This window comes from Chiloscyllium plagiosum, chromosome 9 (genome assembly GCF_004010195.1).
Source record: "Chiloscyllium plagiosum isolate BGI_BamShark_2017 chromosome 9, ASM401019v2, whole genome shotgun sequence".
Lineage (NCBI taxonomy): Eukaryota > Metazoa > Chordata > Chondrichthyes > Orectolobiformes > Hemiscylliidae > Chiloscyllium > Chiloscyllium plagiosum.
Window position 1 is genome coordinate 72,702,170 of NC_057718.1, and position 16,968 is coordinate 72,719,137.

Here is a 16,968-nt window from a genome sequence, read left to right on the forward strand (position 1 = left end):
AGGAGAGGCTGAGGCACTTGGGGTTGTTTTCATTGGAGAAAAGAAGGTTTAGGGGTGACTTGATAGAGGTGTACAAGATGATTAGGGGTTTAGATAGGGTCGACAGTGAGAATCTTTTACCTCGTATGGAGTCAGCTATTACAAGGGGGCATAGCTTTAAATTAAGGGGGGGGTAGGTATAGGACAGATGTTAGGGGTAGGTTCTTTACTCAGCGAGTCGTGAGTTCATGGAATGCCCTGCCAGTAGCAGTGGTGGACTCTCCCTCATTATGGGCATTTAAGCGGGCATTGGATAGGCATATGGAGGATAGTGGGCTAGTGTAGGTTAGGTGGGCTTGGATCGGCGCAACATCGAGGGCCGAAGGGCCTGTACTGCGCTGTATTCTTCTATGTTCTACGTTCTATGTTCTATGAACCCAACAACTACAGACCAGTCATTTTAACCTCAGCAGTAGGAAACATTTAAGAAATGTATAATTCCGGATTAAAATTAATTAATAAATTGGACAATTTAGGAGTAAATAAGGAAAATCAGTACAAATTTCTTAAAGATTACACACTTAACCCTGTAGAATAGAAGAAAAAGACAGGAGACAGCCATTCAGTCATTTCTCTTCTAGCTCTCTGAAAAAGGAACTCAGTTAGTCCAACTTTGCACCTTTCCCCCTAAACCAGATATGTGTTTTCTATCCAATTTCCCTTTGAATGTCAAGACTCATTTTACCTCCATTTATATACATCACTTGAAGCCATAGTTGTATTTCTGCCAATTCCACCAGCTTACCAATGCCAACTTAAAGGCTATCACCAATCTCCATAGTTCATAATACTTTCAACTTTTGCATCACAGCAAACTTTATATTTAGGTATGCAAGATAGTGGGCGGCACGGTGGCACGGTAGCACTGCTGCCTCACAGCGCCTGAGACCCGGGTTCAATTCCCGCCTCAGGCGACTGACTGTGTGGAGTTTGCACGTTCTCCCCGTGTCTGCGTGGGTTTCCTCCGGGTGCTCCGGTTTCCTCCCACAGTCCAAAAGATGTGCAGGGTCAGGTGTATTGGCCATGCTAAATTGCCCGTAGTGTTACGTAAGGGGTAAATGTAAGGGTATGGGTGGGTTTCGCTTCGGCGGGTCGGTGTGGACTTGTTGGGCCGAAGGGCCTGTTTCCACACTGTAACGTAATCTAATCTAATGTAATAAAAATTCACATCATTAATATAAATAAGTAGTACTGATCCCTAAAGCTGCAGAACAGCACCAGCAGTGAGCCCTGGTACAGCACATGGGGAAACAACTCCGGCAGAGATCAGCACAGGGGAGGCAGTCCTGGCACTTACTTTGGAGCAACTGAGTGCTTGTACGGAGTGGTTAGGAGCAGGGACAAATCCCAGATTGGACTGCGGTCTGGTGCAAACAGAGAGACCACACACGGAGACCCTGCGCCAAGCTGCTACATTGGAATGTCTACCTGAAATTTCCTACCTTACTGTACTGTCAACCCTGTATTGTTGTCCTATTTTTAACTTATTGTTCAATTCTAAGTAATGCAACTATTTTTATTCCTCTGCTGTATCCAAGAACTGTACTAGGTACCTTAGATGTTGCCATGAGGAGGCAGACATTGTGAAAGCTTTTCACTGTACTCATACAATGGAATACATAGAACATAGAACAATACAGCACAAAACAGGCCCTTCGGCCCACGATGTTGTGCCGAACTTCTAACCTAGATTAAGTACCCAACCATGTACCTATCCAAATGCCGCTTAAAGGTCGCCAATGATTCTGACTCTACCACTCCCACGGGCAGCGCATTCCATGCCCCCACCACTCTCTGGGTAAAGAACCCACCCCTGACATCTCCCCTATACCTTCCACCCTTCACCTTAAATTTATGTCCCCTTGTAACATATGATGATAAAAGGAAATTGCACTGGAGAATTTCAGTATGAAATATCCTTCAGTCCAAAAACTAAGCAATCATGCCAATTCTCTCCAGTTTTATCTTGTTCATAAAGAAAATCTTCAAATAATAATCCACAACACAAATAATCACATGTTCCAAAATATAGTAAATGTTTTGTTTGATTGTTGTGGTGTAATACAGCATTCTAAATGGAAATAAAAACATATTTATCCCTGTAAACCCCAAGGTGCCCAAAACTTACTCATGGAAGAGACAACTGGAGAAAAATGTCTCTGGAGAAGTGATGACGCACTGCACCTTCAATGGCAAGATAATTCTCTCCAATGTTTATTGCTGATCGGTTCACGATGGACCTATCAGCAGCATATGAGACACAGCAACATGTGTATGGAAGAGCAGCACAGAGCAGTTAAGTAGCAACAGGTTTGTCTGCCAGTGGCTGAGTGAACAAGAGCCAAGAATCAGGAAGTGACATGTCAGGGGCCAGAAGTATTTATGTTGATGCTGGGAAAGGATGCTAGAGCCACCACATTGCCAAGATGGTTACCTGACTACTGGGTGCAGACAGGAGGTGGTGGCTTCAAGGGAGGCAGCAGGAGAGAAGGAAACTGAAAGCAGCTGGGAGAGGTTGTGGGTGGGGTGATGTTTTTGAGTAGGGTTTGGGAGAGAGGAGTGCATGACGACAGTGAGAGATAGAATGTGCAAGGCAGGTAGTTGTGAGAGTGTGCACGAGGGGCAAAGGTAGGGAAAAGACAGAAGATGCAAAGGGATTGGGATAGAAGGAAGGGAGGATGCAAGGAAGAGTGGGAGATAGGAAGGATACCATGTGATGGAGACGGTAGAATAGAAGGGGATAAAGGAGAGAGAGGAAGTGCATGAGGGGTTAGGAGAGACAAAGAGGCTAGAGGGTAGAAGGAAGAGAGAGAGGATCCAAGGATGTAGAGAGGAAAGAGAGGGAAACTACACGGTGGAGGCTACAAAGAGGAGAATACTCAACTTACTAGCGTGAGGCTGTACATGCTCAGGAGCTACTTTATGGAATAAAATGTGGTGGTTATTATTAGAATAAACAGTGCACCAATTTTTACTTTTAAATCTGCAGTTGAGATCTGAAACTGGTAAAAACGGAAGTGACTGCCTGATTTAGATCTTCCAATTTTGTAAATACGCAATGAAAATGAGAGTGACAGTGAGAGCTGTGACGCCAAAAATCTGCAAATTATGTTTAGGGTGATGGCTTTTTGTATATACAATTACGTGTCAGTTACTTTTGATAAACAAATTTTTGTTGAGCAATTATGCCTTTGTGCAAAGTTAAATACAGTGCTTTCCTTGTGCATTGTAGCTTTAAATTTTATGTGCGGTTTTAATTGAGGATTTTATCAAATTCTTCTAATTCTGCTTCTGAATAAGTTTATACATCTCACATGTCAACACGAATATAGACAGTCATGTTACAACTTCAGTGCATCACCAAGTAAACAAATTTGAGAGAATGAAAAGGTAGTCATGGAAGATCTAAAGCTAGCCCTCAAAAAGAAAAAAAAGGTGTTTTATGCCTTGGTGTATTGTACAAAAGAAATTCTGATTAACACACATTCAACTCGTATGAGGAAAGGCTGAGGCACTTGGGGTTGTTTTCATTGGAGAAAAGAAGGTTTAGGGGTGACTTGATGGAGGTGTACAAGATGATTAGGGGTTTAGATAGGGTCGACAGTGAGAATCTTTTTCCACGTATGGAGTCAGCTATTACAAGGGGGCACTGCCAGTAGCAGTGGTGGACTCTCCCTCATTATGGGCATTTAAGCGGGCATTGGATAGGCATATGGAGGATAGTGGGCTAGTGTAGGTTAGGTGGGCTTGGATCGGCGCAACATCGAGGGCCGAAGGGCCTGTACTGCGCTGTATTCTTCTATATTCTATATTCTATAACTCAATAAAAGAACAGTGGTATTTATTGACAGCAACACTGTATAATTAGGATGCTTTAACAAAAACACCCAAAACAAAGAGCTCCCATGATATTTTAAATTAAATTATAGCTTTATGGCTTAGGCCACTTTCCATATGAGCATTATTTGCAATTCAGCACATTTATCATCACATTTTGTTGTCTTAATTAGTTTATAGAAGAACAGCATTTATATTTACCTGCCTAAATAATTTATCAGGTCAAATAAAACTTAATAGTTTGCAAGATACCAAAAATATCTGCTAGACCCCCTCTCATACTTTATCGATTCTTTATACTACTAATCCAACTTTATGTTGCACTAAACATCCTTCAATCTTCTTGAGCAAGTTAGGGCTATCTAAAGTACTATCAGCATTTATAAGTTTACGTAAATCCAAATTTAACATGTTTGGGCAAACAGTGCAATGCTACTCAAATGCTATTTCCTTAAATGTCTATTTCATCCTCCATTTAAATGACAATTTATTTCAGAAAATTCAATGTATTAATTAACCAAGATTATAATACTGAGTTTCTCATAGAATTAATAATTTTGACATTCCTAAAACATGGAAGAATAATACTCAATGAAATTTCTCTATACTTATACAGAAAATTCAATGTATTAATTAACCAAGAATCGAATATTGAGTTTTCATCAGGGGAATAGGGAGAGAGAGGAGTTGAACAGGGATAGTATCAGCAAGGAAGGTTTCAGATACATGGATAATTGGAGCTCATTCTAGAGTAGGTGGGACCTCTACAAACAGGATGGTCTCCACCTGAACCAAAGGAAACAGAAGGGTACCAAAACTCTTGGGGGGGGGGGGGGTGGAAGCTTCGGGAGGGTTTAAACTAAGGGGAATGGGAACCTAAACTGTAGTTCCAGTGTCCAGGAGGTTGAGAGTAGTGAAGTCAGAAATGAGGTTTCAAGGTCGCAAGAGTTCACCAGAAACAGGAAGATGGTTTGAAGTATGTCTACTTCAAGTGCCGAAGACTGGAGGATAGCAAATGTTACCTTATTCAAGAAGGGGAGTAGAGACAACCGTGGTAATTATAGACCAGTGAGCCTTACTTCGGTTGTGGGTAAAGTTGGAAAGGTTATAAGAGACAGGAGTATATATAGAGAGGAATAAGTTGATGATGGATAGTTTTGTGAAGGGCAGGTCATGCTTCACAAACCTCAGAGTTCTTTGAAATGGTGTCCAAACAGATGGATGAGGACAAAGCAGTTGATGTGTATATGGATTCCAGTAAGGCGTTTGATAAGGTTCCCCATGGTAGGATGTTGCACAACATACAGAGGCATGAGATTGAAGGTGATTTCGCAGTTTGGAACAGAAGTTAGCTAGCTGAAAGAAGACAGAGGGTGGTGATTGATGGGAAATATTCTTCCTGGCGTTCAGTTACTAGTGGTGTACCACAAGGATCTGTTTTGGGGCAAGTGCTGTTTGTCTTTTTTATCAATAACCTGGATGAGGATGGGTTAGTAAATTTGCAGATGACACTAAGGTCGGTGGAGTTGTGGATAGTGCTGAAGGATGTTGCAAGTTACAGAGGGACAGATCAGCTGAGAGGTGGCAAATGAAGGTTTATGAGGAAAAGTGTGATTCACTTTGGAAGGCGCAACAGGAATAAAGAGTACTGGGCTAATGGCAAGATTCTTGGTAGTGTAAATGAGCAGAGAGATCTCGGTGTCCATGTACATAGATCCCTGAAAGTTGCCACCTAGGTTGGTAGGGTTGTCAAGAAGGTATACAGTGTGTTAGCTTTTATTGGCAGCGGGATTAAGTTTCCGAGCCACGAGGTCATGCTGCAGTTGTACAAAACTCTGCATACAGTTCTGGTCACCGCATTATAGGAAGGATGTGGAAACTTTGGAAAGGGTTCAGAGGAGATTTACCAGGATGTTGCCTGGTATGGAGGGAAGGTCTTATAAGCAAAGGCTGAGGGACTTGAGGCTGTTTTCAGAGAGATGAAGGTTGAGAAGTGACTTAATTGAGACATAAGATATTCAGAGGGTGAGATAAGGTGGACAGTGAGAGCCTTTTTCCTCGGATTGTGATGGCTAGCATGAGGGGACATAGCTTTAAATTGAGGAGTGATAGATCTAGGACAGATGTCAGAGGTAGTTTCTTTACTCAGAGCAGTAGGGGCATGAAACGTACTGCCTGCAATAGTAGTAGATTAAACATTTGGATGAAAATGGAATAGTGTAGGATAAATAGGCTTCAAATTGGTTCCACAGCTCGATGCAACATCTAGGGCCGAAGGGCCTACTGTGCTGTAATGTTCTATGCTTTATGTTTTAATTTACAATGTAATCGTAATTTTTTTTGCTCAGACAGTAGCTGTCAGTAACAGAGACCAATTAGATGAAAATCTTACCAATGACACAATGTCCAATAGAAAGTCAACTAAGAGACAGAATTCAGGCAGACAATATTCTGACATTTCCTTGCCATGAGATGAGGCCTGCAATCTTGTATTCAGTGTTATCCTAATGAGGAAGAGAAATATATTTATATCACATGTCCATACAAATACAAACTTCATTTTCTCAAATAAACAGTGAACTCTGGTATAATCTATTTTTTTTAAAAAACATTGCTAGTCCCAAGAAATTATATTAATGCTGCAATCTTCAGTTACTAGGAATGCAAAGTATTGAATTGTGCAATACAACAGCCCACACAGATGTAAAGGATGCTCTGAGTTGCACAATTACAATATTCATGGGGGACTTCAGTTATGCACGTAGACCGGGAAACTTACATGGATGTCAAGGAAAGGAATTCAGGTGATATCTGACAGACATTTTCTTGGAGCAGCTGGTGGTAGAGCCCACTGGGGAACAGGTTATTCTGGATTTACTAATGTATAATGAGGCAGACTTGATTAGGGAGCTTAAGGTGAAGGAACCCCGATAGACCAGTGACCATAACACGATAGAATTCACCCTCCAGCGAGAGGGAGAAGCTGGAATGAGCTGTAAAGGTGTTATAATTGAGTAAAGTAAACTGCAAAGATATGAGGGAGGAGCTTGTCAGAGTTAATGGGAGTGGAGTCTAGCAGGCAAGAACAGGAATGGTAGGAGTTTCTGGAGGTAATTCAGGAAGCACAGCAGAAACTCATCCCAAGGGAAAAGAAACAAGGGAGTATGAGGCAACCATGGCTGATAAAGGAAATCAGGAACAACATAAAAGCCAAACAAAAAGCATACAACGTGATCAAGATTATTGGCAAGCCAGAGGATTGGGAAGTCTTCAGCAACAGAGAATAACTAAAAAAGCAATAAGGGCAAAGAAGAGGATAGATGAGTAAGCTAGCTAGTAATATAAAGGAAGACTGTAAGAGCACTTTTTTAGATATCCAAATAGATAGGCAATTTTCTAAACTTGAACACTGGACCACTAGAAAATTAGATTGGAGTGGTAGCAAGAGGGAACAAAGAAAACACAGAGGAACTGAATAAGTACTTTGCATCAGTTTACACAGTGGAAGACACCAGCAACATATGAAAACTTCAAGAGAGTCATGGGGCACAGATGAGTGTAGTGGCCATCACTAAGGAGACAGTGCTGAGAAAACTGACAAGTTTGAAGGTCGATGAACTATCTGGACAGATGAGCTACAACCTTCTCTGCTTTCTGAGGAGATAGCAGAGAAGGTTGTAGAGGCATTGGTAATGATCTTTCAGGAATCACTGGACTCCTGGAGTGTCCTTTGAGAGTGGAAAATGGCTCATCTAACACCCAATTTTAAGGAGGGAGAAGATAGGAAACTGTAGGCCAGTAAGCCCGAACTCAGTCATTGCTAAGATTTTAGAGTCCCTTATTAAGGATGAGATTGTTGAGTACTTGGAAGTGCATGGTAAAATAAGGCTGAGTCTGCATGGCTTTGTCAAGGGGAGGTCATGCCTGACAAATCTGTTAGAATTCTTTGATGAAGTAACAAACAAGTTAGACAGTGGACAAGATCTATTTGGATTTTCAGAAGACCTTTAACAAGGTGGCACACAGGAGGTTCCTAAATAAGAACCCCTAACGTTAGGGTCAAGGCATAGATAGAGGATTGACTGACTGGCATAGGGCAGAAAGTAGGGGAAAAAAATATCTTTTTTGGGATGTTAGCTGGCGATTAGTGAAATTCTGCAGGGGTCAGTGTGGCCCAAAGGAATGGAAGACATTGTTCTAAGTTTGCAGATGACACAAAGATAGTTGGAGGGACAATAGTGTTGAGGAAGTGGGGAGCTGCAGAAGGATTTGTACAGGCTAGGCAAGTGGGCAAAGAAGTGGCAGATGGAATACAATGTGAAAAGTGTGAGGTTATGCATTTTGGTAGGAAGAATAGTAGTGTAGATTATTTTCTAAATACTTTGGAAATATGAAGCACAAAGTGACTTGGAAATCCTAGTTCAGGATTCTCTTAGGGTCAACGTGCAAGTCCAGTAGGCTGTTAGGAAAGCAAATGCAATGCTGGCATTCATTTCAAGGGGGCTAGAATACAAGAGCAAAGATGTACTGCTGAGGTTGTATACAGTTCTGGTCAGACTGCATTTAGAAAATTATGAGCAGTTTTCGGCACCGTATCAAAGGAAACCACGGGACTAGATTAATTTAGGATATCTGGTCAGCATGGATGAATTGGACTTAAAGGTCTGTTTCCATGCTGCATATCTCTATGACACTATACGCAGGCTGGCATTGGAGGGGATCCAAAGGAGGTTTACAAGAATGATCCGACAGAAGAAGGACTTATCATATGAGGAGCAGTCAAAGACTTTGGGTCTGTACTTGGAGTTTATAAGGATGAGGGGGGGAATCAGATTGAAACCTACAGAAAACTACAAGGTTGAGAATGTGTTTCCACGAATAGGAGAGACTAAGAACCAAAGGCACATACTCAGAGGGAAGGCACAGCTCTTTTAGATTGAGATGATGAGAAATTCCTTCAACCAGAGGATAGTTAATCTGTGGAAGTCATTGCCACAGAGGGCTGTTGAAGTCAAGTCATTCAGTGCATTTGAGTCAGAGATAGATAGTAAAGGAATCAAAGGTTACAGGGAGAAGGTAGGAGAATGGGGATGAAAAACATATCAAAGTATAGATCAGAGGGATGCTGGAAAAGCACAGCAGGTCAGGCAGCATCCGAGGAGCAGGAAACATATCAGCCTGATCTAATGGTGGAGCAGACTCAATTGACTGAATGGTCAAATTCTATTCCTATATCCAATGGTTCCAAGTAATGTGAATAGCCTGGAGGAGCTAGGTATTCTCCTCAGAACAGATGAGATTAAAGGAAATTTGATGGACTTATTTTAAATAGAGACTAATCTAGACAAGGTAGATAGAGAGAAATAACTCTCATTAATTGAAGGGTCAAGAAGCAGATGAGGCAGATTTAAAAGTTGGCTAGCAAGAATCACTAGGCAACACAAGAGAAAAACGATCTTACACAGCTAATTTTAGATTAGATTTAGATTACATTACAGTGTGGAAACAGGCCCTTCGGCCCAACAAGTCCACACCGACCCGCCGAAGCGCAACCCACCCATACCCCTACATTTACCCCTTACCTAACACTACGGGCAATTTAGTATGGCCAATTCACCTAACCCTGCACATCTTTGGACTGTGGGAGGAAACCGGAGCACCCGGAGGAAACCCACGCAGACACGGGGAGAACGTGCAAACTCCACACAGTCAGTCGCCTGAGGCGGGAATTGAACCCGGGTCTCAGGTGCTGTGAGGCAGCAGTGCTAACCACTGTGCCACCGTGCCGCCCATAATCTAATCTAATCTAATCTAATCTAATCTAATCTAATATGATCTAAAATACACTATCTGAAAATGTGGCAGAGACAGATTCAATCTTAGCTTTCAAAAGGAAATTAGAAAAGAACTCCAACAGGAAAAAGTACAGGGTTATGTCCAGAATACACAGTCAGCATAGACTTACCAGGACAATTTACTGCCTTCTGTGCTGTAATCATCTTAATATTTACTGTAATAATAATATTAAACAAAGACCTTCCAGACTATTATGCATCAGTTGTTAAAACCTTTCTTTAAAAAAAAAATGGATCCAATTATTTCTTCATATCAGCAATAGTTGAAAACCTCAAACATACTTGTACAGTATTATCATTTAGTACAGACCATTAACAAAATCCTACATTCTCAAAAATGCTTTCATGTCTTAAGATTAGCAATAAAATATAATATGGCACAATTGTTACACAATTACTTACCTACAACATTCTTCAAACCAACGAGCTATATAGTCCCACATATAATATGGTTCAAAAGAATTGAAGAGGAGATTTGCAGTTTTAATCAGCTCTGAAGTCTTCTTATTTTCTCTCATCTTACTGAAATAAAAAAAATTAAGACAATGGCACAATTGAAAAAGTGAAATGTGACCAAATATTATTTATTTCTGACTGCATCATAATTGATATTAAGTACATATTTTTGGTGGAGCCAAGTATCAACTAAAATACTTCTGCCAGCAGCGAAGATAGCAGACTAGAACCATTCTTTGATACAGGATGACTGCATGTGGTTGGGGTTAAATCTGAATTCAGATTTTACAGCTTAAGTTACGGTCCAGCTTGTCTATTGTAGGTTGTCTGTATTCTAAATTACAAAAAGACCTGCCCACCGTCCACCCTGTGCATGCTGACCTCCGGCATATTCCCAGTTTGAAATTTATGATCTGACTACAGACTAGTAACTAAAAGGGGCGCATAATGGCTCAGTGGTAAGCACTTCTGCCTCACAGTGCCGGAGACTCTGGTTCAATTCCATTTCGGGTGACTGCCTGTATGAAGTTTGCACATTATTCCCATGTCTGCGATTTCCTCCGGTGCTCCCGTTTCCTCCCACAATCCAAAGATGTGCAGGTTAGGTGAATTGGCCAAGCTAAATTGCCCATAGTGTTCAGGGATGTGTAGGCTGGGTGCATTAGTCAGGGGTAAATGTAGCGTAATAGGGTAGGGGAATGGGCCAGGATGGGATATTCTTTAGAGGATCGGTGTGGACTTGTTGGGCTGAGGGCCTGTTTCCACACTGTAGGGATTCTATTGTTTTTAAGTCAGCAAAAGGTGAGATCCATGGGGCTTACTAAAATAATAAAGCAACAAGCTTCCATGGTTTTGAACAAACAACAATACTTTATTAGGAGAAAGTGAGGTCTGCAGATGCTGGAGATCAGAGATGGAAATGTGTTGCTGGAAAAGCGCAGCAGGTCAGGCAGCATCCAGGGAACAGGAGAATCGACGTTTCGGGCATTAGCCCTTCTTCAGGAATGAGGAAAGTTGGTCCAGCAGGCTAAGATAAAAGATAGGGAGGAGGGACTTGGGGGAGGGGGCTCCTCCTCCGACCGTCGGGTTGTTGTGGTTTGGCGGTGGATGAGTCCAATGACCTGCATATCCTCGGTGGAGTGGGAGGGGGAGTTGAAATGCTGTGCTACAGGGTGGTTGGGTTGGTTCGTCCGGGTGGCCCAGAGGTGCTCTCTGAATCGCTCCGCAAGTAGGCGGCCTGTCTCCCCAATATAGAGGAGGCCACACCGGCTGCAGCGGATGCAGTAGATGATGTGGGTGGAGGTGCAGGTGAATCTGTGGCGGATATGGAAGTTTCCCTTGGGGCCTTGGAGAGAAGTGAGGGGGGAGGTGTGGGCGCAAGTGTTGCACCTCCTGCGGTTGCAAGGGAAGGTGCCGGGAGTGGTGGTTGGGTCGGTGGGGGGTGTGGATCTGACAAGGGAGTCGCGGAGGGAGTGGTCTCTACGGACAGCTGATAGGGGAGGGGAGGGAAATATATCCTTGGTGCTGGGTCTGTTTGGAGGTGGCGGAAGTGACGGCGGATGATGCGCTGTACATGGAGATTGGTGGGGTGGTAGGTGAGGACCAGTGGGGTTCTGTCCTGGTGGCGGTTGGAGGGGCGGGGCTCAAGGGCGGAGGAGCGGGAAGTGGAGGAGATGCGGTGGAGGGCACCGTCGACCACGTCGGGGGGGAAATTGCGGTCCTTGAAGAAGGAGGCCATCTGGGATGTGCGTTTTTGGAATTGTTCCTCCTGGGAGCAGATGCGGCGGAGACGTAGGAAGTGGGAGAATGGGATGGCGTTTTTACAGGGGGCAGGATGGGAGGAGGTGTAGTCCAGGTAGCGGTGGGAGTCGGTTGGTTTGTAGTAGATGTCCGTGTTGATTCGGTCGCCTGAGATAGAATACTTTATTATACAACATTATAACAGTAATACCACTTAGAACAGATGTATTTTTTAACATGCACAATTAATATGAGGTATGGGTAACATACAATGATCTAACACTCCACTGCACACATCAAATAGCAAATGCTATCAAAATAGAACTATCAACGTTTCAGCAACTGCCCCAGGTGTTAATGGTGATAATGTCTTATTAAACAACACAAGGAATTATAGTTCTTTACTTTTGCCAAGCTGGACTTAAAACTAAAAGAGAAAATGCTGGAAAATCTCAGCAAGTCTGGCAGCATCTGGAAGGAGAGAAAAGAGCTGACGTTTCGAATCTAACTGACCCTTTGTCAAAGCTAAACTCCCTCTCAAAAGCTATTCTGTAACGAGCAGCCTCAGTAATTGTTCCTGATCTGGTATGCTTCTCTCGTACTTAATCACCAGCACAACTCTAGCTCTTCACCAACAGCTAGCTTCATTGAACCAGACACTTCCCTGGGTATTCCAAGCTCTTATCTTGGTAAATTGTATGGAAAAAAAAGTACTGATAATGGACTCTCCTTTAGCTGCACTAAAGTATTAATGTTTCTTCCAGATCCCTTAGCCTCACGCAACACCTAGCTGTCATCCTCCCAACTTCTCAGATCTCCTGGCTATACAGAGGTAATTAACTGTTTCAACCTCTTCCCAGCAATACAGTTATAAATCAGCATTTCTAACATGGAGTCTGCATTCCTTTCTGACGAACTAAACAGAGTTTCTTGAACTGTTTTTTAGTCACCCTGAAATGTCCTCAGTGGTCTACTGAAGGCACTGAAATAAGGCCCTCTTTTGCAGGTCAGAATTAAACACTGCCACCTAACTACTTTTGAAATTCAGTGTTCCATAAATGTTACATTCTCAAAATGTTGGAGGTGGATTTCACCACAAATCTCTCCACTGTTGTAAATGTAGGGGAGGTCCTAAATTAGTTTTTTGCTTCAGTACTCATACAAAGAGGGACCTTGTTAATTGTGAGAACTCCATGAACCAGGTTAAAAGGCTTGAACAGATTGATATTAAGGAAGTGGATGTGCTGGAAATTCTGGGAAACATCAAAATAGATAAGTCCCCAGGGCCAGAACAGATTTAACCAAGGTTACCACTGGAAGCGAGGAATGAGATTGCTGCGCCCCGGTGATGATCTTTGCATCCTCATTCTCCATGGGAGTAGTATCTGATGATTGGAGGGAGGTGAATGTTGTTCTTCTGTTCAAGAGAGGGAATAGGGAAATCCGTGGGAATTAAAAACCAATCAATCAGTCTTACGTCTGTGGTAAGCAAAGGTATTGGAAAAGATTCTGAGAGATACAATTTATGACTGTTTGGAAAAACAGTTTGATTAAAGATAGTCAACATGGCTTTGTGTGGGGCAGGTCATCCCTCACAAACCTTATTGAGTTCTTTAAGGACATGACGAGATGAGTTGACAAAGTTCATACAGTCGACGGGGTGTATATGGATTTCAGTAAGGTTACCCACAGTAGGCTCATTCAGAAAGTTTGGAGCTATGGGATACTGGGAAATTTGGCTGTCTAGACTCAAAAATTCGCCGAAAGAAGACAGTGAGTAGTAGTGGATGATAAGCATTCTGCCTGGAGTCAGGTGACCAGTGGTGTCCCACAGAGAGTTGTTCTTGAGCCTCTACTCTTTGTAATTTTTATAAATGAATTGGATGAAGGAGTGGAAGAGTGGGTTAGTAAGTTATCAATGACACAAAGGTCGGTGGTGTTGAAGATAGTGTCGATGGCTGTTGCAGGCTACAACAAGACATTGACAGGATGCAGAGCTGGGCCGAGAAGTGGCAGATGGAGTTCAACCTGGACAAATGTGAAGTGATTCATTTTGGAAGGTTGAATTTGAATGCTGAATACACGGTTATAGGTAGGATTTTTGGCAGTGTGGAAGAACAATAGGATCTGGGGGTCCATGTACATAGTTCCTTCAAAGTTCCTACCAAAGTTGATAGGGTTATTAAGAAGGTGTTTGGTGTTTTGGCTTTCATTTACATGGGGATTGAGTTTAAGAGCCGCGAGGTTTTGCTGAACCTGTATAAAATCCTGGTTACACCACACTTGGAATAGCGTGTACAGTTCTGGTCGCCTCGTTATAGGAAGGATGCAGATGCTTTAGAGAGGGTGCAGGGGAGATTTACCAGAATGCTACCTAGGTTGGAGGGCCTTATTTAAGAGAAGCTGTGTAAACTCAGGCTTTTCACACTGGAGAGAAGGAGGAAGAGAAGTGACATGATAGATGTGTACAAGGTAATGAGAGGCATAGATAGAGTAGATAGTCAGACTTTCTTCAGGGCAGAAATGGCTGTTGTGAGGGGTCATTATTTTAAGGTGATTGAAGGAAGGTATTAGGAAGATGTCAGAGGTAGGTTCTTTACGCAGAGAGTGGTGTGTTCGTGGAATGCACTGCCAGCAATGATAGTAGAGTCAGAGACATTAGTGAAACTTAAGCAACTGCTGGAAAAGCACATGGACGGCAGTAAACTGAGGTGTTTAGTTTAGTTTGATCTTAACTTAAGATAAATGCTCAGCACATCATCATGGGCCAAAAGACCTATACTGTTCTGTACTGTTTTGTGTTCTATGTATGAGCATATATAATATAATTGCATACTTAACCTCAGCGTAAGAAATTTCAATTTGAACAGTACTTTTAAATGCAGAACTAGATTTGAATGACTGATTATTCTGTATTATGTTCCACTTGAATAAAACATGCAAGCTATTCAATATTTAATTAGCATTACATTAAAATATTATAGTACATCTCTGAAGGTTTGCAATGAAGCACATCAAGACCATCAACAAGCAAAAACGTAAACATTATGCTATTTAGTACACCTTCAGTATACAGAAACGCAAAATGCTGTGAATTAGAAATAATTACAGTTTTCTTCCATTAGACTGTAAGCAATATACCTGCTTAACTGAGTATCATCTTTACAGTAAGAAGGTTGTGTTTTCAGATTCAATTCTGCTTTGCACTGTGAATGCAATGCCCTGAAAACTTCTATAAGTACATCCTCCAAAATTGCTGGCCCTAGAAAGACAAAATGCATTCTTAGTTCTCTTAACCAATTCTAAACAGTATGCTTTAGGAGACAATCTCATTTGAAAGAATAGTTTGCTGTATCATTAGCAGAAATTGTGGCAACAATAGCTATTAAATGCAGCTCGTTATTTATTAAATCAACTACTTGGACGTGTTATAACATACCTCTGACTCGAATCTAGACCTTCTGGCTCACAAGCAAGGACACTACCACTGTGTCACGAGATCCAAACTGGATTCCATTACTCAAACTTAAATTCTATCAAATCAATGCATTATTCTTTGCATAAGAATATTGCATTATCAAATAATATGGATTTGTAATTAAATTGCACTCAAACTTAATTTATGCATTTGGTGTACTGTCAGGATATGATGCACTTAATTAAAATATTTAAATCAGGTTCCAAGATTCATTTGGAGCTTAATTTAACTTCAACTACTGTTGCTCTAGTTTTCAGATGTTCAGGAAAGCCAGTAGCAGAAAATGACAAATGCCTTTTATCGTACTCCTTGATAGCCTGGAAAAACTGAAGTCCTCTGCTCAACTAATCACAAGTTTGACAATCCCACTGCATTCCCTAGAATTACCAGCCTTGATCCCTTGCTCCTTCCCTTTCCCAACCGATCAATGGCATTTCCATCCACAGCAATGTACCTAATTCTGGCTTGTCGAGCAGACTAATGAGAATACGGAACGGTTTCAGATCATGTAATGGCATTTTCTCTTCCTTGCCACATCTTTTTCCTTGTAATATTCCCACCATTGCCTATGAGGAAAAACAGTGAGAAGAGAAAAACTAATGGGTTCAACCAAGAGGAAAACACATTGCATGCCAGTGACACTCACAACCCATGAATATATTTAGACATTCTTGAAACTTACTGTGACTTTAAACACCAGTAAAAACCAAATAGTAATAAAGCAGCATTGTAACTTTGTCCATAAGCATCACATCACCTAAATATAAGAATCTGCTTTTAAAGAAATTTGATAAAGATACTCTCCTTTTATGTACACATGTTAAGCTTCAGCCAAATTCTAAAGTCCATGGTGAGAAACTCAGGGAAGTCTCTTGCCCACGCCCTCTTCACTCAGACACTCACATGTAATCAAACCCCCATGCGCCTAGCATTATTTTCTCCCAAGACCAGAAACTGAAGTGAGTCATTTCATTGGTAACATTGGTTTCATTGATCTTAGCCTGCTGGACACACTTTCCTCATTCCTGAAGAAGGGCTTATGCCCGAAACGTCGATTCTCCTGTTCTTGGATGCTGCCTGACCTGCTGCACTTTTCCAGCAACACATTTTCAGCATTGGTAACAGGGCCTGTATTAACAAGGCAATCCAGCCATGCTGTGCCATGCGCCTCCCACAACAAAGGGAGCACTAGCAAGATGGATCAGTACAGGAAGGTGCACAGCAGCCTGCACATAGGAACAGCAGTTACTAAGAGAAGGAGAGACCATGATTTCTATCACAACTTCCAATTCAAAGGCAATCTGAATTGGTGGCTAATTAAAGAGAGGGGAATGAGGGATAACTCTCCTGGGGCAAATGGGGGGGGGGGGGGGGCGCGGGAGGGGAAAGGTGGATTTTAATCACCCCCTGCAAATGATTATCTGTTTGATCAATTCATACCTCCATCGCTGTCTATTCTTGCTCACTTGCAAAGAGAATCAGCAGTAAAAAAACTGAGCTAAACACTTCAACATTATAAACTTCAGAACTTTAATAACTTGTTCAGAGTTTGAAAGGATGAGC

At 42.0% G+C, this 16,968-nt stretch overlaps 1 protein-coding gene across 15 annotated transcripts in view; it reads right to left on the bottom strand.

Moving 5' to 3' along the window:
* Positions 1–16,968, bottom strand: part of dop1a (DOP1 leucine zipper like protein A) — a 377,089-nt gene that overhangs the window by 210,870 nt on the left and 149,251 nt on the right. For all 15 annotated transcript variants that reach the window (XR_006312556.1, XR_006312558.1, XR_006312557.1 and 12 more), the window contains 4 exons: positions 15,860–15,971; positions 15,069–15,189; positions 10,134–10,253; positions 6,269–6,380 (listed from right to left, as the gene is read on the bottom strand). Coding sequence is in view for 12 of the 15 variants with exons in the window: in XM_043696201.1 (XP_043552136.1) it covers positions 6,269–6,380; positions 10,134–10,253; positions 15,069–15,189; positions 15,860–15,971 (465 nt within the window). In the remaining 3 variants the exon portion in view is untranslated. The remainder of the gene's footprint in view (positions 1–6,268; positions 6,381–10,133; positions 10,254–15,068; positions 15,190–15,859; positions 15,972–16,968) is intronic.